The following is a 24,146-nucleotide window of genomic DNA, read 5'->3' on the forward strand; positions in this document are numbered from 1 at the left end:
AGGAGTTCAAGGCTAGTCTCAGCTGCAAAGTTAAGTTGAGTCAGGCTGGGCCTCAAAAATTCAACAAAAGTTAAGAGAGAAGATAAAATTGTTATCCTGAGTGGAAAATTATAATGAAACAAAACCACAAAGCCAGATCATATTTATGGATAAATATATTAGCAAATAAATACATTTCTCAACATAGTGCCTGATTCAAGCATCTTTCTGTCTGGTTCAGATATAAATACCTATGTGGGTGCCTGGGTGCCAGTCTCCTCACTGACTCTGAGGAGAGAAGGTTCCCAAGTAGGATCCCATGCCCATTTTGCCCCCACATTCACATTCCAGGCAAGGATAACGCCTGAGGGGCTAACAATGGTCAGGATGCCCTGGGATGAAGAGCTACAGGAGGCCCCTCAGCCCTTGTCCACTTAGTGCTCTAATTCCACGTGTACACCTTCTGTTGGGTTGTATGGCTTGCTCTGGGCCCTCCAACCCACGAGGCCATATGCTATTCTCCATCTTTGAGAATCACTCCGAGAGAAATTCTGTCCTTGCTCAGTTGCGGTTTTGCTTTCCACTTCCCAGGTGGTCAGTTTCCTTTCTGCCTGCTGTGGGACTTAGAGACAGGAGAGCTTCCAGGAGGAGTTGCTCTCTCCCTTCCTGCTCTCTACCTCAGAGGAACTGGAGTTGCTGGAGTGACACGGAGTTTGATAATCAAAAGATTCATCCCAGGTTTGTCAAAAGTCCCCACCTCTGGGACCGAACTCTACACCCTGGCTCCCGAAGCCTGCAACTTAAGATCAGTTTAAGAACAGGGAACGAGACTACTCCTCCCTGAGCACCAGGGCAGGCACTGGCTAGAGAAGGTGCAGAGACCTCCCTAAGGACAGGGGCTCACCAAATCCCCTTGTTCTTTTGTGAAGACGGGAATGATCAAGCTGAAGTCGCCCCCAAGAAGCCTTGGCAGGAGGTGAGAGGCAGCCATGCCCTCAGTCGAACCCATTGGCTTGTGTGAACCAGAGGCCTGGGGCAAAGGAGAGCCAGCAGGAGACCCAGCTGGGCTGGGGAGAGCAGCACCTTGAGGACGCCTAGACATTTACCCTAGCTTCCTGTCAAAAGCTCAGCCTTTTGAGACCCACCCCACAACTGCATCGTGGCTGGCGGTCTGGCTGGACGCAGGACCTTCTGCACGGTAGGTGTGTTCTGCAGACAAGCCTGGGAGCTGGGGGCAGGGAGCAGCACCTCCGCCACCCACCATCACCACTCTTCTTCCGTTGGTCCCAGGAAGTGCGGCAAAAAGAGAGGCTTGCTGAGGCCCTGGCTTCTCCCAGGAGCAGAACCCTGTGCCGGGTAGAACCCTGAGTCGTCTGGAGCACACCCGTGGTTGGAGCTATGTCTGGTCATCTCACATCACACTGCCTGTTCACAGAGCTCCTCAAGCTCCTCCTCCGAGCCTGCATGGGAAGAGAGGGGAGAAAAGAGGTCACGGAGGGTCCAGCTAGTCTCCTGCTTCTCCCACCTGTGGAGACTGGCTGGGGAGGGACCGCAGAGACGGAGAGAAGTGGGACTATATCGGGAAAGGTGATTGGGTTGAAAGCTGAGAGGGGCCCTTTGGGAAACGGGAGTAAAAAAAAAAAAAAAAACAAACCTAGAGAAATACTTGCAGCAACCCTGTATGACCAGTATTTACTATTCATTCATTCACTCAGTAAATATTTATTTAGTATTCACTTTGAAGTTGGCCTGCTACCATTTGCTGAACAGGATCTCCAAAAGAATAAGCTAGGAGAGGAAGCATGCATGCACATGGGCATTACGGCAGTGGCACAGACCGAGGGTCATGAGAGGTGTATCATGGGAGGGGAGAGAGCACATCCAGGCACAGCAGTGAGGAAAGACTTTTTGACTAAAGATTCGTGAGCTGGAGTTACAGGAATGGCAAAAATTGAGTTTGTAGGGACAGGGAAGTCAGTGGGATATCCTGGGCAGCAGGAACTAGAACTAGTGTTTACCCAAGGTGACTGAAGCAGAGGGCAGAGGAAGGGACGGGAAATGGAGCTAGCTGGCCCTGAAGGCCATGTTAGGTTAGATTTTTCCTTCTTGCGGACGTAACAGAGCATTTGATTCTAGACAGTTTGTGGAAAGGCTGGTGAGCCTAGCAGTAGCATGGGGTGGGGGGAGCAGAAGGTGTAGCTGTGGGGTACAACTGTATGGTACCAGGCGTGCAGCCCTCTGGCCTTCATGGCCCTGTCAGAGGGAGGCTCCTGCTTTGACCATCATCAGGCTGTGCCCCACAAGGGGAGGGGCTGTCAGTAGTGGACCTGAGAAGAAGGTGACAGCTAGCACAGGAGAAAGAAGGAGCGCTGACTCCGGAGCAAAAGGGAAACTGAGCTGGCAGCACTCAAAGCAGACGACTGAGCCCAAAGGGAACCACCAAACACCTAGCCCATGCTCACGCCACATGACTGTGGACACATCCAGCCCACATACTGCCTGCATGCATGCCTCCCCGTGGACCTGAGCAAGCTCCGCGTCCTCAGAAGCCTGCCCAGAACCTACCACATAGTAAGTATGTCATCAAGAGGAAATGAATAAATGAATGGCCGTAGCTCCCAAGCCCTGCCTGTAGGAGTCCGGGCCTTGTATTTCAGGACCTCTGGGGTCCTTCTAGAAGTGGCTCCAGGCAAAGAAGTGTACCATTCATATACTGTCTCTCAAAGGTGGGAGGGAGAGGGAGGTAAGAGCCTCGGAAAGGGAGGATGGTTTGGGCAAATAAATGCTCAAATGCTTTTGGCTTAGAGCCAAGGATTTACATCGGTGCTGTTGGCTGAGACACAGAAATGCCATGGGTTCCCATGAAGATGTGGTTGGCCTTACTAACAAGAGTGCTCCGAAGAGAAGGCTGCTAGGGAAGCTGGGAACTCCCTGTGATTTCTGCGCTTTAGATAAGTTACAGCCCTCGGCTTTCAGCAACCCCGTGGCTGTTTTCATCTGCCCTGCCACATCCAGGTGTAGTCCCCTCTCCCCAGAACACCTGCTTCCCTGAAAACTCACCAGGCTGGGCTGGTAGCACCTGGCAGTGTGGATAAGGGCATGATCTGCCCTCTGGCATGTCAGAACTCCACTCGGAATGTCCCTCTCCAGGAGAGCATGGTCCTAGAGGCTGGCGGGGGGGCAGATACAACCACACTGGCTGTGACCGCGAGTAACAGGGGCCTGGGGCTTCATACAGCAGCCTCTTGTCCAGGCCTGGAGGTCTGAAGATCAGTGGATGAGCCTCTGGGGGCCAAGGGTATGCTAGGCTGGGGCTGTAACGGGGAAAAACCTGGCAAGCTGGGTGCACAGTCAAGTCCTGGGGCCGAGAGGTTGGCAAGGGTTCTGAGACGCCACCCCGCCGTTTTCTCTGTGGGTGTCGGACAGGGAGGCTGGATTTCTGCAAGTTCAAAAGACTGTTGGGGTTGGAATTGGGGTTGGGGCTGGCAGCTTCTGCTAGGCCAGGAGCTGGCTCTGTAAGGGATCTGGCCCGGTGTGTGTTGGGGAGCAGTGAAGAAGCTGCCGGGTTGGGTGTGGTCAACTTCGGGTCCAAGATAGATGGCTCCGGTTGGAGCTGAGTCTGAGAAGCAGTAGGCCTGGGCTGAGGGACATTTTCTGGGCCAGGCTTCCTGCCATGCCACTGGAACCGCTTTTTGTAGTGGTGGTGGCCGTGGCGGTGATAGTGGCTGTGGCTGGAAACCCGAGTCTCCCCAGTGGGCACCACTGACTCCAGGGAACGGGGTCGAGAGGTCACCCTAGGTTGCGTTCCTTTCCCTCGGAGATCCCCTTCGGGGCTGCAGTACACCAAGGGGTCAAAGTCACTGCTCAGGGAGCTGTGGAAGGTCGAACTGCTGCCATGGATGCCCTGCAGGCTGATGTCTGTGCAGTTAACCACTGAGTCACTGGAAGAGCCATGACAGGGCCCTGAGCTGGAGTCACTGGCTGGCCCATCTGCCAAGTAGCCACTGCGCTCTGTACAGTAGCTTTCTCCAGACCCGCTGCTGTCATGAGGCCTGGCCCGACGCAGGGCCGCTGGGCAAACTGTGGGGTGCTGAGGGGTACATCGGAGGTGCCTCAGCCCCCAGCCCTGCACATAGGGGTGCTGAGGTACTGCCAGGTGCTGCTGTTCTTCCGGGGCCCGGTGATGTGAGGCCCTGGGGAGGCGTTGATGCCGAGAGCCCATTCTCGACTCCTGGGAGGGCAGAAAGGGCCTAGGTCTTGGGGGGCCTGCCCCTGAATTCCTGGAAGGTCCCAACAGGTAGGCAGAGGGGAGATGATAGTGGGCATGGCCAGGATGCTGGCGAATGAGATGGAGTCTCCTGCCTGGTTCCTGGTAAGATGGAGAGGCTCCCAGGCCCTGGGAAAATGAATCTCCTTCTGAAAAAAAGAATGAAGACGCACATTTGATTTCATAGACACAGACTTCATTCAGAGAATGAACGCAGAGAGGCTACCCTGTCTGATCCCTCATCGCCTCTGAACTCAGTTTGGGAAACCAAGAACATCTAATCTAAAATTTGCCTGTGACTGGACTTAACTCCTCCTTTTTGTCAGGGCTGTCAATCCCTGCTCCTCTGGTCAGCCATTTGGGGCTCTTTCACCCAGGGCTGCCAATAGCTCACACTGTCCCTTTGGATGAATTAGCACAAGGTTCTTTCCCCTCAAGATATTGATTTCACATCCTTTTTTTTTTTAGAAAATTGCTATATCAATTTTATTAGACTATGACCCTTTATTGACAGAACATTAGAATAATGAATTTGAAAATAACCCAGATTTAGAACCAACAATACTGTCGGGAAAACATGCTCTCTGAGCAAGCAAAGATGGCTTCCATATGGACAACCCTCCCCAGCAGACAAGGGGCTCTTGAGCAGTGTGCAGCTGAAGCCACCATGGTGGCAGCTGCTTCTCCTTAGTCTTTCCCAGAGGGCAGCTATGTTCTAGATCCATCTGTGGGCAAAAGGGGAGCCCTTGGTCCACCTCCTACCTACGATGTTGAACATGCAGAGGGGGCAAGTCCGATGCTGGTGTAGCCAGGGGTCCACGCAGGTACGATGGAACTCATGGAGGCAGGAAATGACCCGGAGCTCCTGAAGCAAACAAGAATGTCGCAACCAAAGGTTACAAGGATCTCCCTGACTCACCTACTTGCAAAAGAGCAGGAGAGTAATGAAGGTGTGGGTTTTGGTAGCTGGTGGATTTGCGTTAAGATGCACGACTTTGGGCAAGTCTCTCTCCCTCTCTGTTTTACGTTTTACTTTTTTGGAGATAGTCTCACATCTCTGTGAGATAGTCCTTGAACTCTTGACCTTCCTTTTCCTGTCAGCCAAACGCTGGATTAGAGTCATGCACCACAATGCTTGGCTCAAATTTCTTAACAGTTTCTGCTGTCAGTAAGGATAAGAACCCAATCTTCCCCACCCTCCTCTGCCATGGGGCTAAGGAGAGATAATGTGTTTAAAGTGCCACTGTCGCCTGACAGGAGGCTCCCTCTCTGCAATACCGATGCTTTTTCTCAGAAGCCAACAAAATGACCGCATTGAGGAGCAACACATAGGACCCAGGTGTAGGTAGGATGGAGTCATACCTAGGCCTGTCCACCCCCGCCCCAGCTACCACCTCCATCTCCAGCCTGGCCCACCTCACCTGCCCCTCTGAGAACTCCTCCAGGCAGATGGCACACATAGGGGCCGAGCTGCAGCTACTCCCTGAGTCTGGCCACTCGGCTCGCACCCGCCTACAGCTGGCTTGGTACCTCCTGGTGGCCAGCTGGCTGATGGCCCAGGCTGTCCGTTGCTGAAGAGGGTCCTGGGAAGAGGAATAGAGTTCAATCTGGAGCAAGGGCTCTGCGTCCCTGTTCTCTCTGGGCCTTGGTTTGGACTCAGTTCCATCGCCCCATGAGGTCACACAGCCGAAGGGCGGATCCCTTCCAAGCTCCTGCATAGCTGCGACCTTCCATCCCACCGCCTTGCAATATTCCATTATGCTTGTCTTCCTTTGATTACTTATAAGAGACACTTTAAAAAATCCTTCTTCTTCTAGTCTCTGTGTATGGGCATTTTGTCTGCATGCATGTTTGTGCACCATGTGCGTGCCTAGTGCCCACGGAGACCAGAGAGGGTATTGGATCCCCTGGAACTGGAGTTACAGACAGTAACGCCCATGCTCACCCATTTCTGGTCAATGGTATTCTGGACTGGTGTAGAAATGGTTAACCCTGTCTCCCTGCCTGCTGGCTCCTCTTTGCTACCTCACTGTTCTCTGTAGCAAGCACATGTTGCCATCCAAAAGATTGTACATTTTACTTCTTTTATTGCCTGCTTCCTCCCACTAGAATGAAAGCTTCTTAAGAGTGAAGGGCTGGTGCTGGAGAGATGGTTCAGTGGATAAGAGCATTGGTTGCTCTTCCAGAGGTCCTGAGTTCAATTCCCAACAACCACATGGTGGCTCACAGCCATCTATAATGAGATCTGGTGCCCTCTTCTGGCATGTATGCAGAACACTGTATACATAATAAATAAACCTTTAAAAAACAAGTAAAGGATTTTTTGTCATTTTTACTCACAGTGCTGTTTCCAGCACCTGAAATGGATATATATTACTCAGTATATGGGATGGATGGATGGATGGATGGATGAACGGGCGGACGGATGCGAGATATGCCCCCCTCATATCGGGCAGCCCACGCCGCTCACCGGTCTGCTACGGTGGGGACGACACCTGATGCGCAGCACTGAAGCCAGGACGATCACAAAGATGGTGCCCACCACAGTCAGGAGGATCCACACGTCGTAATCTGGCTGAGATGTGGGGAGTAGCAGAGAGGAGAAAGGGTCATCCTCCAGAAAGAGTCAGGTCAAGGTGCGAGGGAACACTGGAGTAGAGATGGAGCTGGAGGGTCCCCTGGGCCTCCCACCTGAGGGATGAAGGATGGAACTGGAAGGACCAGGTGCTCTCTCTGCCTTGGGGCTGCAGGAGAGGGGGCTGGAGCTGCAGCAGTGAGACCCCTTATCCAGGAAACTCATGTGTTTCCAGCCAGAGGCAGAAAGGATCTCTTTGTACAGTGGGAGCTACTTGCTGGAGAGTGGTAGGGAGTGGAGAGGCACCCTCCAGGGGTCAGAGCCTGGGCTCCACAGGCAGGCAGGCTTCTGTGCTCTATGCCATAAAACCACAGAGTTGCAAACAGACTCAACAGACCCAATCTGTTCACCCTGCAGACGAGGCTCGGAGAGCGGGAAAAATTCCCAGAGACACGCGGCTAAAGGGTGACGTGGTCTAAGGTTTCCAGGGAGCAGGCGCAAGGCTGCTCAGATGCAAGGCGGAGGCCTGGGGTGCTTACCCATGCTGGGGGCTCCTTCAGCTCAATCCTCACATGGGCCTTCCGGTTCTTGTACACAAACTCCATCAGCTTCTCGGCATCCTTACCCCAGATCAGCACCACTGGCCAAGTCAGTCCCAGCGGCTGCTGTAGCTGCAGAGAACAGAGTTCCACAAGGGTTCTTGCGACTTCTGCTTCCCCCAGGAACCATACCTCCCTCCATCCAGACCCTTCCTGGACCACCCGCATGTCCCTAGGCACCTGCTCAGCCGCCGATCGATCCTCGGTGATGTCAAAGAGCACCGCGCTAGCTCCACGCTCACCAGCCATTCGGGCCTGCCGAGACAAAGCAGAGGGTTATCACAGCCGGTCACAGGTGGCTCTCAACCCTGAACACATGCATCTCTGCACCCTGTACACGCACATGTGTGTGTGAGGAGTCAAGGAGCCTGGGAGCCCTGGCTGACCCAGCCCACTGCCTTCAAAGAACAACATTCGGTCTTTCATTTTGAAACAGAACACCCACCAGGTTTTAGTGGGTGCTGGTAAACCAGATTTGGCTCCAGGGTAAGATAAGCCCCTGCTCAGGGATCAAGCAGTGGGAGAACAAAGGGCAGGGAGTGACCAGCAGCTGGAGGGGGTGGATAGAGAGGGAATGGGGAAACAGAGAAGGACCCAGCCCTGCCTATCCAGAGGTGGCTGTGGAATGTTGCCCTTCAGGAGTGAGACCAAGTGCCGAGAGCCTGGAACACTGTTCTGACCCAAAGCATCCATAACGGATTCCCCCACCTCAGTGGTCACCCAGGGGCCATCTCTCCCCGCCACTCTCTCGCTTGCCAAGCTCTCTGGTTCCAGATCAGGGCCCTAAGGAGGCCTTGCCCAGTTCTTGATCCCTTCGTCCTCTCCCTTAGGATGGCTGGATTGGACAGGGATTGAAAGGGCTGCTCCCACAAGGACACAACTGAGCACAGGTACACATATATATTCTCCAAGGGCTCCAAGAGTGTGTCTGAGGCAGCACAATCTAGCCAGCCACGCAGCCACGCAGCAGCGCAGATAACAACCGAAGAGGGGACAAGAGGAGGGAATCTGGGGCCTGCGTGGGGGTGAGAGAAGGTAGATAAGCGTGCAACAGCCACAACTAACCGACAAGGACGGACACTGGGAAGGTGCTGTCCTCAGCCGGGAACCGGACCACCAGACCAGAGGGCGCAGCAGCCTGCCACCTCCAGTGCCATCTCCCACCCAGGGACCCTCCTGAATCCCAGGGGCCTACCTGCAGGCAGTGAAGGAGTTAACCCTTCTGTAAGTCACAGTGGCAGGAAGAGGAGCCTGGAGTCCCAGAGCTTTGATCTGTGCTCCCTTCCCAGGGAGAGCCTGTCGGAGCAGGTCCCCTGCCAGGCAGGCTGGGAGCAGCTGGTCCTCGGCTCCCCACTCCCCAGGCAGTGACAGGGGCTAATGGGCCCCTCAGAACCAGCTACATACAGGCAGGGGATAGGGAGAGGGCACTGAGACACTTAAGCGGGGTATGGGGGGCTATTTTGATTAGGATAACTTTCCTTTCTTCTCTCTCGCTCCAGGGAGCTGGGCTGGTCCCTCTTCGGACCCTGTCTAGGACCCCAAGTCCTGAGGAAATTCATGGACTCTACAATGAATGGACTGGGGAAGAAATTGAGAAATTGCAGCTTCTACTGTCCTCTTAAGCACTTCCTCCCAGAAAGCCCAGCCACCAGCTCCAAACAAATCTTCAGGGCTCTGCAATTTCGGGCTTTCAATAAGTGTTGACAGGGAGTGGCCTCTGTCTTTAATTCCAGCACTTACAACGAGACAGAGGCAGACAGATCTCTGAGCTCAGGGCCAGCCAGAGTAAGTTCCAGGACAGCCAGGGCTATGCAGAAAAACACTGTCTCAAAACAAACAACAACAACAAAAAGAAGTGTTGGAAAAGGAACCCCATAGGGGACCCTGCTGGTGACCTAACAGTCCAGGGATGGGCCAGGAGTGGGCTGGGAAATTCAGCAGTCACAGAAAGATTCCCATACCCCAGGTTCTGGGCTCAGTGTGGCCCAGAAGAGTATGGGGGCTCCCTTCTTTGGAGATTTTCTTACTTCTTCATCCAGCTCTCTTTGAAGAATTGGGTAGGAAGAGTAGAAAGCAATTACTGCGAGGTTCAAACACCCGAGCCCATTACAGCCCATAATTACAAAGTTGTAAAAGTGATCAAAGAGCCCAGAGCCTTTGCCAACAGGAGAATATAAACAGGACTTTCTGGCCGTGGAGTCCTGTGTCCGGAATTCTAGAGACAGAAAGCAAGATTTGGGGATGGACGGCAGTCCAACCTGGGGCTCTCTGAACCCCCTGCCAATTTGCACCCAAGAGTAGGAGTTACCAATGGAGTAGCTCTTTGAAGAGTGGAATCTGGAAGACAGGGAGGATGGGCAAGCTCCCACAGCCCGAAACCTAGCTTCAGAAAGACAGCACAGTCCTCTCTGGATGCTCCAGGCCGGGCCAGACCTTGGGCGAGCAAGCCAAACTGCACCAAGGAGCCAACTCAGAGCACGCAAGGAGCGAGCTGGAATCCTGCCTTTCGGCCCATTAGTCGGCTGTTAGATTTTCCTCTACAGACCACAGTGACCGTTTCTGTCCATCACCTGCTCATCCATAATACAACAGCATCCACTATGCCCACTAAGCCAGGAAGCTCTGGACTCTCTGTGCACACAACACTAGAATGCTCAGGCTAGGGAGATGGATCAGCGGTTAAGAGCACTGGCTGCTCTTCCTGAGGTCCTGAGTTCAATTTTCAGCACCCATATGGTGGCTCACAACCATCTCTAATGGGACCTGATGCCCTCTTCTGGCATGCAGGTGGACATGCATAGCAGTCATACATAAAATATAAATAAAATTTAAAGAAAATAATGGTTAAAAAAACTAGACTGCTTGTAACAATATTCTAGAGCTTACATGAAAGGAACAGACAATGGCCGACACCTTTCACTTCACAATGCTGTCCCCTCTACTCTCTGGTCCCCAATCTGACATAAACACTCAACACACAAAACAGATAAATGTGGAGCAGCTCCCTCTGGGGGCAGGGTGAGGGGAAAGCACTTTAGTCCCCCGCCTCCACCCATCACCCCCACCCCCAAGAAACACAGACTTAGCAGAACATTTGTTGAAGTCCACTTGGCCAAAGACCCCATCAGCTGGGCGGAGTTCTAGAGGGAGGGATTTCCGTCCCCTCAGGACTGGGTCAGGCTGGAAAGAGTCAGTAGGATGAGCCGAGCCGCACTAGGCTGTGCTTGAGAGCAATGGGAGAAGGAAGAAGGCGTGCGCTTCTTACTAAGATCTGCCCTGCCCAGAGGGCTGAGGTGGGGATCCCAGCTCTGCTCCCACCAGGAGCTGTGAGACTTTGGGGGAAACTTCTCAACACTTCCGTTTGCTTTTCTGTAATCTGGGGCAATAACAGACCCCGCCTCATAGAGCTACTATGGGAACTACATTAATTAATCCACGTAAAGTACTTAGGTTTGTGCCTGGCACATGGTGCTATTATATCAATTGTTATATGTGGCTTGCATACATGAGTTCATTTATTCCTTAGAATTCCCTAAGACGGTAAGGAAACCAAGACTCAGAGGGCCTGAACTGGTCCATGGACACCAACTGTTAAACAGTGAAGACTCTTCATCATCATCCTGGACTTCAGCCCCCAGAGCGCCTTCTCTTTCCATTTTGATCTGTCTTCCTCAAGACAAGGTCTCATTATGTTGCCCAGGCTGGCTCCAAACTCAGCAGCCTACTCCCTCAGTATTCCTGCATGATTATAGGTATGTGCCACCATGTCCAGCTTGAGAGGGCCTTTCCTTAGCCACTGGCTTGGTGGCCATCTAGGTACCCAGAGGCTTGCCTATCTAATTCCTTCTCTTAGGCAAAAGGCCTCTGTGTTTGTTCAGGTATGACAGGGGACTTGGGGCTGATAAAGAGGCAGACACCACTCCAGGTGACAGAACAGAAAAGTCCAAAAGAATCACGGTGAGGGTTTCAGAGTAGACCAAGTGAGATAAGCAGTTTAAGAGAAAAAAAAAAAGCATATGAGGAAGACTGCTCAGTGTGGGACACACACTTGGCGTGTGCAAGGCTCTGGGTAAGACCGTCCAGTGTGGGACACACACTTGGCGTGTGCAAGGCTCTGGGTAAGACCGTCCAGTGTGGGACACACACTTGGCGTGTGCAAGGCTCTGGGTAAGACCGTCCAGTGTGGGACACACACTTGGCGTGTGCAAGGCTCTGGGTAAGACCGTCCAGTGTGGGACACACACTTGGCGTGTGCAAGGCTCTGGGTAAGACCGTCCAGTGTGGGACACACACTTGGCGTGTGCAAGGCTCTGGGTAAGACCATCCAGTGTGGGACACACACTTGGCGTGTGCAAGGCTCTGGGTAAGACCGTCCAGTGTGGGACACACACTTGGCGTGTGCAAGGCTCTGGGTAAGACTGCTCAGTGTGGGACACACACTTGGCGTGTGCAAGGCTCTGGGTAAGACCGTCCAGTGTGGAACAGTTGGCCAAGTTAGATGATGGGACCCGACTGGCATGCTTGGGAAAAGGGCAATTCTCTTAGCAATGATTGAGAAGCCAGGTGTGGGGGGTTCGTCCTGACTGTCAATTTAACTGGTCTGAGAAACACCTAAGAGATTAGCAAAGGGTACCTCTGGGTGTGTCTGTGAAGATGTTTCCAGAAAGCTTAATTAAAGGGGAAGATGCACCATCCCAAAGACTGAGGCTACAGATGGAAGGGAAGGGAGAAAAGGAGAGAGCGCACTAGCACAGCGTGTGTGTGTGTGTGTGTGTGTGTGTTTGTGTGTGTGTGTGTTCCTGCAGAGGTCAAGGAGAAAGCCTCCTGCATAGAAGCACCCTTACAGTCGCCCACGTGTAGATAGTGTAGTCACAGACTGTGTTAAAAGAACTGCAGGAAGCTGGGTGCGGTGCAGACCTGTGAACGTCTTCAGCTAATCTAGGTTGTGAGGACCTATGCAGGCCTGTGAGTACCTTCTGCCTTAATAATATTTTAAGCTTCTATTTGTTTTATTTTTTTGGAGACAGGGTTTCTCTGTGTAGCCCTGGCAGTCCTGGAACTCTTCCTGTAGACCAGGCTGGCCTTGAACTCAGAGGTTCCCCTGGCTCTGCCTCCCAAATGCTGGGATTAAAGGCATGCACCACCACTGCCTGGTTTATTTCCAGTTTTTAAATGTGGCAACTAATTTACATTTTAGTTTTGTTGTTTGAGCTTTTGTTTTGTTTTAATTTTGAAAGAGGGCCTCATATAGTCCATGCTAGCCTCACACTCACCGTGTGAGTGAGGTGACTTTGAATTTCTAATTATCTTGCCTTTATCCTGGAGGGCCAGAATTATAAGCAAGTACCACCAAGCCTGACTTTATGAAATGTCAGAGAACAAAGCCAGGGCCTGTGCAATCCAGTCCAGCTGAGCCATACCCCCAGCCCTAATTTACATATGACCCTTGGGTAAGCCAAAGTCATCTTGCAGGCCTAAAGTTAGCAAAGCTCACAGGAAATGTGTACACGTCGTAGGGAGAGCAATAACTTCCACTCTGCTGTTTTGTTTTCCATTTTTGAGCCAGAGTTTTGTTATACAGTGCTGGCTGAGCAGCCCGAACTGGCCTCAAGCACACAACCCTAGCTCGGCCTCCTGAGTGCTGGGACCTCAGACTCCAGCCACCAAGTTTGGCTCTTTTGCTGTTCTTGTGAAAGTGCTCAGCAGGTGTTTCTGAAGTGTGAAAAACAAAACCTTCAAGTGACACCCCACCCTGTACCGCCCACCTGATCTGCTCGTGTGCTGAGGAAGGGAAAGCCCTCAGAATTTCTCAGAAATGGAGTGGGATGAAACTCAAAATCCTGGGACTGGTTGATAGAAAAACAAAAGTGTGGATTTCTACGGCTCTTGGGTGGGTTGAGAGCTAAGGGAACTTGAGGAATCAGACTTAGCAATTTTTGTTGTTGTTGTTGTGGGTTTTTGTTTGTTTGTTTGTTTGTTTGTTTTGAGACAGAGTTTCTCTGTGTAACAGCTCTGGCTGTCCTGGAGCTCACTCTGTAAACCAGATTGGCCTCGAACTCACAGAGATCCACCCGCCTCAGCCTCCCAAGTGCTGGAATTAAAGGTGTGTGCTACCACTGCCCAGCCAGGTTTAGCATTCCTAAAAAAAAAAAAGTGTTATTTTATGTGTATGTGTATGGATGTTTTGCCTGAATGTGTGTCTGTGTACCACCTTTTTCCTGGAACCCGTGGAGGCCAGAAGAGGGCATCAGATCCCTTGGAACTGCGGTACAGATGGTTGTGAGCCACAAAGTGGTGCTGGGAAGAGCAGCCAGAGTTCTTAACCACTGAGCCATCTCTCCAGCCTCCAGGGTTTATGGCTCTAAGAGACAAGGGGACAAGAGAGCACAGCGTTCCCCCAGCCCAGTGCTGGGTGCAGCTGAGGACGTGTGGTCGGAGGACGGGTGATGTGAGACTCTACCTTACTGGCCAGTGACAGGCAGGGCCGAGGAGCCCTTCGAGGACTCTCCAGCTTGACGATGCTGATGAAGCCAGGCTCCAGGTTGTCGTCGTCACTGGCATTGCACAGGTACAGCGGGTGGGACTGCAGAGAGACAAAGACCTGAGTTAGAGCAGGTATGAGCTATGGCCAAGAACCAAGCACATCTACATTATTCTAGGCAGGCTCCAGGTTGGCCTCTTTTTAAAAGATGTTTAAAAATAATGTGTGTGTGTGTGTGTGTGCACGTGCGCGTGCACGCGTGCATATGTGGATGTGAGCACATGCTCCATGGTGTGTATGTGGTGTAGAGGACAAGTTCCAGGGATTGCTTTTCTCATTCCACCATGGGGTCTAGCTCAGGTTGCCAGGCTTGCACCGCATGAACTTTTTACCCACTGAGCCATCTTGCTGGCCCTGAGTAGGTCTCTTGCTACTAGAAAAGAGTAGACCTTCCCTGGGCATGACAGCTGATGCCTGAAACTCCGGAACTCAGAAGGCAGAGGCAGGGGGTTTGCCAGAAGCATGAGGCCAGCCTGGGTTACACAAAGAGTTTCAGGCCACTGTATCTTAAGAAGAGTGAGTCTTATTACTGGAGAGCTTCATATTAAACTAGTAATCATTCTTTGTGACTTCAAAGGTGCTGAGGGTACAGGGCATGGGGGTTGGGGGATGGGAAGGAGCATCGCAGACAGGACCTAAATGAAGACCCTGCTATGGAGCAGCTGCAGGACCTGCAAGCCATACTTTTCTAAATGGACCAAGTCCAGATGGCTCCTCTCCTGACCACAGTGTCTCCTGATCCTTCTACTTGCTCCCAAACCTCCAGGTTCTGAGAGTGCTCCTGTAAACTCCAGACTCAGAGAGTGCTCCTGTAAGGGCCAGGCTCAGAGAGTGCTCCTGTAAGCTCCAGGCTCAAAGAGTGCTCCTGTAAGCTCTGGGCTCAGAGAGTGCTCCTATAAGCTCCAGGCTTAGAGGGTGCTCATGTAAGCTCCAGGTTCAGAGAGTGCTCCTGTGGTCCTGTAAGCTCCAGACTCAGAGAGTGCTCCTGTAAACTCCCGACTCAGAGACTGCTCCTGTAAGCTCCAGGCTCAGAGAGTGCTCCTGTAAGCTCCAGGCTCAGGGAGTGCTCCAGTGCTCCTGCCTCTGTGCCTTCTGTCCTTGAGCCTGGAGGCAGTGCCAGGTGCTCCCGATGCTGTTTTGGGATGCCTCAACAGCTGTTGCCCTGCAGATTCAGGTCTGTGTCTGTCTTCTAACTCAGTGTACCTGCCCCTCCTTCTCACTGCCTGTGAGTGTCCTGTGCCCAATCGTGGGATCAAGCAAGCTGCTGGAGGAGGCTGTCTTTGGATGAAGCTGGGCCAAGACTTAGGGACTGACCAACACAATTCTTGGGCACAGGAATGATGCAGTAGAGGTGGGACCATCTCTGCCTATTAGCTCTAGGACTATGGAAAGTCCAGTCCAAGACTGTACCTCTCAGCCAAACTGGTACAGAAATAATGACTGAAGAGAAAATGGGCCAACTGTGTGAACAGAAATCCGGGACCCCTTCATCAGAGAAATGAGACCCTCCACTTAATAATCCTATTCCATATTATTCCTTGATAACATTTTATTTATTTTCTGTGCATGTGTGGTATGCATGCCATGGTATATATGTGGAGGTCAGAGGACAACTTAAGCACCTGTTCTCTCCTTCCACCACGGGGATCCAAGTGACTGGACTTGGGTCATCAGGCTTGGTGACAACCCTGTTGAGCCATCTCACCCGCCCTATATTCAAGACAATTCTAAAATATATCTGAATCTGATTTTCCCAAGTGCTAAGAAAACAAAGTAGTACTTGCTTGTCCCTGGATAATCCTACAGGTCAGGGATTCCTATGTCCTGGCCAGAGAGTGATTTCCTACAAAGGGGTGGTTGGTACTTCACTCTCTACTGATGCTAAAGTTTGAAGTACTTTCAGAAAGAGCCATCAGAGGAAGCACAGAGAATTTCAACTTGATGATGATGATGTCCACTATGGGTTGAAAACCGTAGTAACTTTCCGAAAGCTTTCTCAGGCTCATCTCTTACTGACTCAAACCCGCTAGGTTCTCAATCCATATGTACGATGTCGCTTTGCATCGTGGCCTTGATAAGAACATCTCTGGAGAGGTAGCAGGGGTCCTATGCTTATTTCCAGAATTTAGGGGTTACTGGCCTGGCGGTGATGGAGGCTCAGTGTGGGAGAAAGGTTACACTCTTGTCTCCAGAAATGAATGGCATGAGGCTGGGCTGTGTTCTTTTCAATAAGTACCGTGGCTTTAGTCTGCCTACCCAACCATCTATCCAGTGTGTGTGTGTGTGTGTGTGTGTGTGTGTACATATGTGTGCAATTCATTTTGTACGTATGTGCACATGTGAGTGAAGGTCAGAGGTTGACGCTGGAAGCCTCAATCAATTGCTCTCCACCTTACTTTTATAGATTGGGTCTCTCTCTTTTTTTGGGGGGGGGGTTTCGAGACAAGGTTTCTCTGTGGTTTTGGAGCCTGTCCTGGAACTAGCTCTTGTAGACCAGGCTGGTCTCGAACTCACAGAGATCCGCCTGCCTCTGCCTCCCGAGTGCTGGGATTACAGGCGTGCGCCACCACCGCCCGGCAGATTGGGTCTCTCTTTGAGCCTGGAGCTCGTCAACGAGGCTAGCCCGGCTGGCCAGCATGCTCCCAGGGACCTGCCTATGTCTGCCTCCATGGCACTGAGACTACAGGTGAGCAGCACCGTACCTCGTCTTTTTGATTTTAAAGTCTATTATTTCTATTTTGCCTGTATGAATGCTTGCCAGACTGTGCGCAGCTAGTGTACCTGGTGCCTGAGGAGGCCAGAAGAGGGCATCAGATCCCCCAAAACTAGAGTCGTAGACAGCTGTGAGCTGCCATGTGGGTGTTGGAACCAAACCCAGGTCCTCTGCCAGTGTTCTAAACTGAGTAGCCATCTCTTCAGCCAGCGCTCAGCTTTTATTTATTTATTTATTTATTTATTTATTTATTATGTATACAATATTCTGTCTGTGTGTATGTCTGCAGGTCAGAAGAGGGCACCAGACCTCATTACAGATGGTTGTGAGCCACCCTGTGGTTGCCGGGAATTGAACTCAGGACCTTTGGAAGAGCAAGCAATGCTCTTAACCACTGAGCCATCTCTCCAGCCCCCAACGCTCAGCTTTTTAACACGGTGCTGGGCACAGAACTCCAGTCCTCACGTTGTACGGCAAGCGTTTTACTGACCAAGTCGTCCGTCTCCCAGCCCTCCATCCATTCTTTAATTCAATAACCCTGCAGGCTCCCGCTGTGCTATGTAAACTGTGTTGTGATGTTCTGAGGCTAGCGTGTTCAAGAGACTACTGGAGGATACGGGAAGCAGAGACTCGTGGCTCCAGATGAGGAACAGAGCATTTATTGCAAGAGTGAATTGATAGCTTTATCAGAGGCTGACTGAATACGTGCTCACCCAGAAGACCAACAAAGAGAAGAGGGTGGAGAGGTCGTTCCCAGCAGAGGAAGCCACCTGTTCTGAGAACACAGACTGAGACGGAACTGTGGGAAGATGGGGCAGGTGTGAGCAGGATGACAGGGGACGGGCAACAGGAGCCAGCCCACGCCGTGGAGACCACAGACTTGTACACGGGAGGACTTCCCTGCTGATTCCGAGGAGGCTGTGTGGAGGAGAGTCGGACACAGCTGTGCCAAGCGAGCAGAAATTCCTGGGACGTAGAAATTAGTCGCCGAAGTCCACTGCTTTGACTAGCTTGCCCTCCCTTCACAGGCCAGCTCTCTAAGACCCCCAACACACACACACACACACACACACACACACACACACACACACACACTGAGCCGAGGGCAGATCTGGAAAGGGAAGCTTTGCAACGATTGACCCAGCACTCCATCCCTAAGCCTCAGCAGAGAACCAGCATCAGTCATGTCGGAGGATGCCTCTGGCAAGGGGGAAGAGGGGACCCAGGAGTCAGAATCAGCAGATTGAGTCTGAACCAGCAACTGAGAATGAGAATGGGGGGGTGACCGTCCATTGTGCAGCCTGCCTTCCGGGGCTTCAGGCCTTACTCCACTGTGGGGTAGGCCTTGCTTTCTGTATAAAGAAGAGCTTGAGGCTCAGAGAAGCCAAGCTAACACTAGACTAGCATTTAGCTTGTCTGACTCCATCCTCTCCTGTTATGGAGCTCAATATGAATGCACAGTCAGGTTCGACTGTCTCACCCAACAGTAATGATGAGGAAAATAAAGGTTTGTATGCAGTGTTCTCAGCCCTGCTGGGCCCTAAGTCCTTCCACCAGCGTTCCACTGTGAGGCAGAAGCTATTGTTGTCCCGCCTTTGAAGATGAGGAACTGAGGCACCAGAAGGTTAAGAACACCACAGCTGGTAACGGACACCACAGGATCAGAGGGAACCGAATAGTAGAGTGAGTTAAAGGAGAAAAAAGTGGGGGAGCTGGGTATAGTGTCACGCGCCTGTAAGTACAACACTAGAGGACTGAGACCCAAGGAAAGCCACGGGTTCCAGACCAGCCTGAGCTACACAGTGAGTGCCAGGCCAGCCTGAGCTACACAGTGAGTTCTGGGCCAGCCTGAGCTACAGTGTTCACATTTGGCTCTGAAAGCATGATATCCTTCCCCAACTCATAACCAAATTATTTGTCTTACTAATTATATGGCGTATTTTCTGTTGTCAGAGAGTTTGTAGACCAGCAACTTGCATGTGGTAAGCCTCCTGTCCTTCCTTCTGTCCCTCCTCCTGTCCCTGCCTCCCAAGCGATATTATAAGTGTGCAGCATCATGACCAGCCAATTATATGTCTATAAAGTCAAAAGGCCCAAAGACGAATTCCTAGAATGACATTGACCCCCCTCGGGATGTTGTCTGGGTACTCTTCACACATTCTTTGGGTCACCTTCAAACCTCCTGGTTCTCCACTTACAGCCTCATCTTGAGCGCCAGATCCCTAGGTCCTAATGTCCCTACATCCTTCTGTGTGGAGAACCTCAAATAGATACCTCAAACCCAGCCTGCTCAAGACTGACCAGATTATTGTATAATCTGAAACTGGGTACCCAGTGTCCCCTGTCCTGGGGATCCACCTGTCACCCAGCCAGGGGCTACCCACCCCGTCTCCTCTATTTCCTTCACACATCAACATGGGAGAAATCAACAAATAAACCGGGCATGGTGGCACATGCCTTTAATACCAGGACTCAGGAAGCAGGGACAGGAAGATCTCTGTGAGCTCAAGGCCAGCCTGATTTAAAAATGAGTCCAGGACACAGGACAGCTAGAGCTACACAATGAGACCCTACCTCAAAATAAATAAATAAATAAATAAATAATAAAGGAAGTCACCAAACTTGGTCAGTTCATTCCCCAGGCAGAGAGGAACCATCATTTTAGGTCATTTTAGGTTCATCGTAAAGTGGGAAGCTCAGGGATCCAATTATCTATCTGTCTCTTTACTCCTGTTTCTTCCCAATCAGCCCAGGTCCTTAGTTACAGTTGCCATCACCATTGCTACCCAGAATCACTAGAAACTTCTTAACTAGGCTTGTCTTACCCCACTCATCCCTCTGTACAAAGTGGCTCCAACGCTAACTTGAGATGGCTTGCCTGTATGGAAGCTCGGGGTGGGCTCCTCACAGCCTTAAACGCCTGGCCTGGGCTCGGGGGATATGTCTCAGTGAGCAAAAGCATTTGCTGTGTCGGCCATGATCTTGGAACCCACATAACCCACGTAAATGCAGGAGGAGGTAATCGACTCTACAAAGTCGATTCTGACAGTCACATGTGTGCTATGGCCCGCATGCCCACACATACAAATCATGTGTATGTGCGTGCCCACCAGAGACACACGGACACAGGGTTTAAAGGCTGTGTCTGGGCTGCCTTGCCTTGTGGCTCACTCTCTCTTCCTATTACTCCCGCCCCCGCACCCCGTGTCCAAAAATAACAACTTGCTCCACTTCCCTAAACACACTCTTGGCATCTGCCGACTGGTCCTATATTTCCCTAATCACAGTGTTTTCCCACTGTGGAGAATCTGTCTGCTGTCTTCCCTACCCAGCCCTCAGGCCACCTGTCCCCCCACTGTCCCGTCAGTGACTCTGGACATGGGGTACCCAGGATTTACTACTAATTAGTTATCAAGGGGCTACAACCAGACGACAGGCAGATAACTCCTAAGACAACAGAGTGGACACCAAAAACCCTGGCAATGGTTGCTCTGGAAAAGACAGAGAGAGGGGGGGAAGTGGTAAGGGAGGGTTATGGAACAGGAGGAAGAATGAACAATGGCTTTCTGTACTTCCTGTCTTTTCTCTCCTTCATCTCCTTGCCCTGGGAGCATTTGCCACACGCCAGTACTGGCTCACAGCTCCTTTCCTGGCTTCGGTGAAAGGTGAACTCTCTGAGGAAGTTCAGATGTCCCAAGGCAGAAAGAAGTGGGGTGTGGAGGGAGGGTCCTGCCTCTAGAACCTCAAAGGCGTGAGGAGGAGTCTCGGCTGGACCCCAGAAGGCATGTGGTTCCTTCAGAATGACTGAGCGGCAGGTATGAGGAGACTGGACCCCAGGAGAAAAGGTGTATCCACTCAGATTCTCCCCCTTCCTTCTCCTTTCCCTCCTGTCTTTTCTTTCTTTCTGAGACAGGGTCCCGTGTAGCCCAGGTTAGCCTCAAGCTCAATACATTGTGGATTTCTGATCTTCCTTCTCCTACTGAGTGCTGGGGTTACAGGCATGTGCCCCCTGCCCCCCAGTTGATTCAGGGCTGGGGGTGGAACCCAGGGCTTCATGCTGCCACTTAACCAACTGAGCCACATCCACAGACAAGAAATATATCCAAACTTTTTCTTTTCTTTCAATACTGGAGCTGGGGCCCAGAGCCATGTGTATGCTAGACAAAGGCTCTTCCACTGAGCTACAGCCCCAGTGCTTCCCCCTCTGATCTCAAAGGGAACCTGCATCTGAGTAGCAGGCATTTGTGGTGATGAGCATAGGCATCAGGGGTTCCCTAGCTAATGTAGGGTTCTTAAAACTCCGGGTGTTTGTGCCTCTTCCTTTTTGAAGGGAAGCTACTTTGTGCTCACCCTGAGAGATGGGGCCTTGGAAACAGATTTAACAGAAAAATACATGACCTTTCTTGTACAGTCCAGTTAGTAGTGTAAGAAACATGTTCACCACATTTTTGCACGGTTTGACTTGGTTACAATGAGAGCTTTGCAAGTATCCTCAGATTAAACATGAAAACCAGTCATTCCCACCAAGACTGTTCATTAGCTAGGAAGCTTGCTGCCCCGTGAACAGAGGCAGCCTTCCCCCATCCTTCCAGGCATTCCAGCCGAAGGAGGGTTCCTGGGGAGAGGGCAGATCTAGGGGCACTCATCTCCTTAGGATGCCAGGGCTCCTAATCACAAATAGGAAGTTGTTGGCCTGCCCATTCTTTCTGTGATACCAGAAGAGGACCAAGTGCTTTAGATTCAGTGAGGGTGTGGCTGGGCAGGGCTCCCAGAAACTGGAGGAATTGAAGAATTGGTGGGTGGTGTGTGTTCCCAGGAGAAGCCATGAGTTGGGATACCCCTGTCCTAGAGTTACCATCAGGGAGGTCCAGATTGCTCAGGTGTAGAATTGGCTTTGCACACACTTACACCCTTCGGCAAAGACATGAAAACTGGTGTGTGTGTGTGTGTGTGTGTGTGTGTGTGTGTGTGTGTGTGCGTGTGTGATGTTATAATCCTTTTGTTCTAAGAGACATGGTCTTGCTATGTTGCTTAGGATTGCCCTGAACTTCTGGGCTCAGGGGACACTTCCGCTTTAACTCCTGGAATAGCTAGGGCTCCACCGTGAACTCCGATGTCCATGTTTTGTTTTAGAGATAGGTAGGGTCTTGCTGTGTAGCTTAGGTTGACTTAAACGCTTGTCTCTCTTGCTTCAACCTACTCAGTGCTAGGATTACAGGTATGGATGCTACACCCATCTGGACTTCGTATTTTTAAGTCCATTGTTCTTTCTTTAATTTATTCATTCTGGTTGAATTCCTTTCCAAGACAGAGGTAAGGTTCAAATTCAAATGGCCTCACTATGCACCTGTGGAACCTTGGGCAAGTTACTTTCTGAGCATCATAGCCTTCATTTCAGGATGGGACCACCAATACCACAGAAAAATGATTCCTGTTCATCCCAAAAACCAGAGACAATGACTAGTAAGTGCCCAACACAGACCGACATCTAGCAAGTGCTCATTAAATGAGAGCTGGCTTTATTATTGTACTTACAATAACAATTCTCTTCTTATTCCTGGAAGAGACAAGGCTCTTTCTGACTCCTTCCTCCCTTGGCGGTCAACAGGGCTTCTGAATGCCAGCATTCTGCAAGGCAGAGTCTGGGACAGTTCCTTATCCAGGGCCACTTCCCTCCTGTTCTCAGCCCTCCAAACCCCACCAAACAAGCTCTTCCAGTTTTCAGCCCGCCTCCTTCCCATGTGACCTCATTATGGCCTCACAAAGGGCATTCCAGGGCTCCAGTGAGCTCTGCACTTAACAACTCCTGTCTCAGTTCTATGGGCATCTACCACCTCCTCTTGGGCGTGGGCTTCTGCAAGCCACTCTGCACTAGATCCCATTTCCCAGCCCTCTCCCCCTCCCCTCCTCTGCGGCAACAATCTTTTAGTTCTTGGATCCTACACTCAGACCTTCACCCAGGCCTTGGACAGGTAACTTTACTGCCTGCTACAATTTTGCCTTTGTAATCAGAAGCACTGGCCAGACATCAAAGGCGCCCTTCTCCCTATTTCCTCTTCCCAGATTTGATAATCATCCTCACCAGTGCACCCTCCATTGCTTGAACTTAGAACCACCTGACTTTTATCTTGGGCGGCAGGACACACCAGCATCATAAAATATAGCTCTTGCTGCTTGGGGAAAAGCAGACTAGTGCTGGTCCACCTCTCAGCTCTTGCATTTGTGAGACAGGGCTTCTCTGTGTAGCTCTCTTGCATTTGTGAGACAGGGCTTCTCTGTGTAGCTCTGGCTATAATGGAACTCGCCCTCAGACCAGACTGGCCTCAGAGATTGGCCGGCCTCTGCCTCCAGAGTGCTGGGATTAAAGGCATGCACCCCCTCTGTCTGGCTTTTTTTTTTTTAATTTTTATTTTTTTGAGACGAAGTCTCACATAGTCTAGGCTGGTTTCAAACTATTTTGTAACTGACACTGGCCATGGATGATCCCCGTGCCTCCATTTCCTGCCTGGCCATTGTGTATTATTTCAAGCTACAGAAGAAGATCATAATGGGGAGAGAGAATCTCCCTGTGGAGCAGCAGTGCCCGTGAGCCAGAAGGCAGAGGAGAGCAGATGACCCAGAACAGACTGGTGAAGCAGAAAGCCTGAGGGAAAAGCCCAGCTCACAGGAAGTCTACTTTGGGGGGCTGGAGAGATGGCTCAGCGGTTAAGAGCATTGCCTGCTATTCCAGAGGTCCTGAGTTCAATTCCAAGCAACCACATGTTGGTTCACAACCATCTGTAATGAGGCCTGGTGCCCTCTTCTGGCTTGTAGGCATATACACAGACAGAATATTGTATACATAATAAATAAATATTAAAAAAAAAGAAAGTCTACTCTAGGGTTTTGCATATCACAGGCCTAGTGTTTGGTGGAGAGATGACTCAGTGGTTGAGAGTACTGACTGCTCTTCCATTGGACCTGGTTTCGACTGCCAGCACCCACATTGGGCTCACAACTGCCTATATCTACAGTTCCAGGGAGTCTGACACTCTCCTATGGCCTCTGTGGGTACCAGTACAAATGGATGCCTAAACATACATGCAGGCAAAACACCCATACACATAAATAACTTTTTGTTTTATTTTGTTTTTGTCTTTTCGAGACAGGGTTTTTCTGTGTAACAGTCCTAGCTGTCCTGGAACTTTCTCTGTAGACCAGGCTGGCCTCGAACTCACAAAGATCCACCTGCCTCTGCCTCCTGAGTGCTGGGATTAAAGTCTTGTGCCATCATAATAATAATAATAATTATTATTATTTTAATGAAGGAATAAACTGATCTTGAATCCAGTCACCATACAGTTCATAGAAGAAACATGAATTGCTAAACGCCTAGCCTGGCTCATACCCGAGATCTTCAAAACTTGCTTTCTGCCTGGTGTGGCACACAGCTACAGTTCCCATTACCTGGTGTGGCACACAGCTACAGTTCC

The 24,146-nt window shown here is 51.1% G+C and overlaps 1 protein-coding gene across 2 annotated transcripts in view; it reads right to left on the reverse strand.

Moving 5' to 3' along the window:
- Positions 1–23: 23 nt before the first annotated feature.
- Positions 24–24,146, reverse strand: part of Rnf43 (ring finger protein 43) — a 70,100-nt gene continuing 45,977 nt past the window's right edge. The window contains exons 2-9 of one of the 2 annotated variants that reach the window (XM_041665122.1): positions 13,881–14,003; positions 7,601–7,675; positions 7,361–7,492; positions 6,717–6,821; positions 5,668–5,829; positions 5,009–5,111; positions 3,040–4,392; positions 24–1,439 (exon numbers count right to left, since the gene is read on the reverse strand). In XM_041665122.1, coding sequence (XP_041521056.1) covers positions 1,396–1,439; positions 3,040–4,392; positions 5,009–5,111; positions 5,668–5,829; positions 6,717–6,821; positions 7,361–7,492; positions 7,601–7,675; positions 13,881–14,003 — 2,097 coding nt within the window. In that variant the 3' untranslated portion in view covers positions 24–1,395. Of the gene's footprint in view, positions 1,440–3,039; positions 4,396–5,008; positions 5,112–5,667; positions 5,830–6,716; positions 6,822–7,360; positions 7,493–7,600; positions 7,676–13,880; positions 14,004–24,146 lie in introns of both variants that reach the window. The other variant, XM_041665120.1, reaches the window with a different exon arrangement.

Source organism: Microtus oregoni, unplaced genomic scaffold, assembly GCF_018167655.1.
Source record: "Microtus oregoni isolate MIOR12 unplaced genomic scaffold, Mior012 000015F_ref0000493, whole genome shotgun sequence".
In the NCBI taxonomy this organism is placed as follows: domain Eukaryota; kingdom Metazoa; phylum Chordata; class Mammalia; order Rodentia; family Cricetidae; genus Microtus; species Microtus oregoni.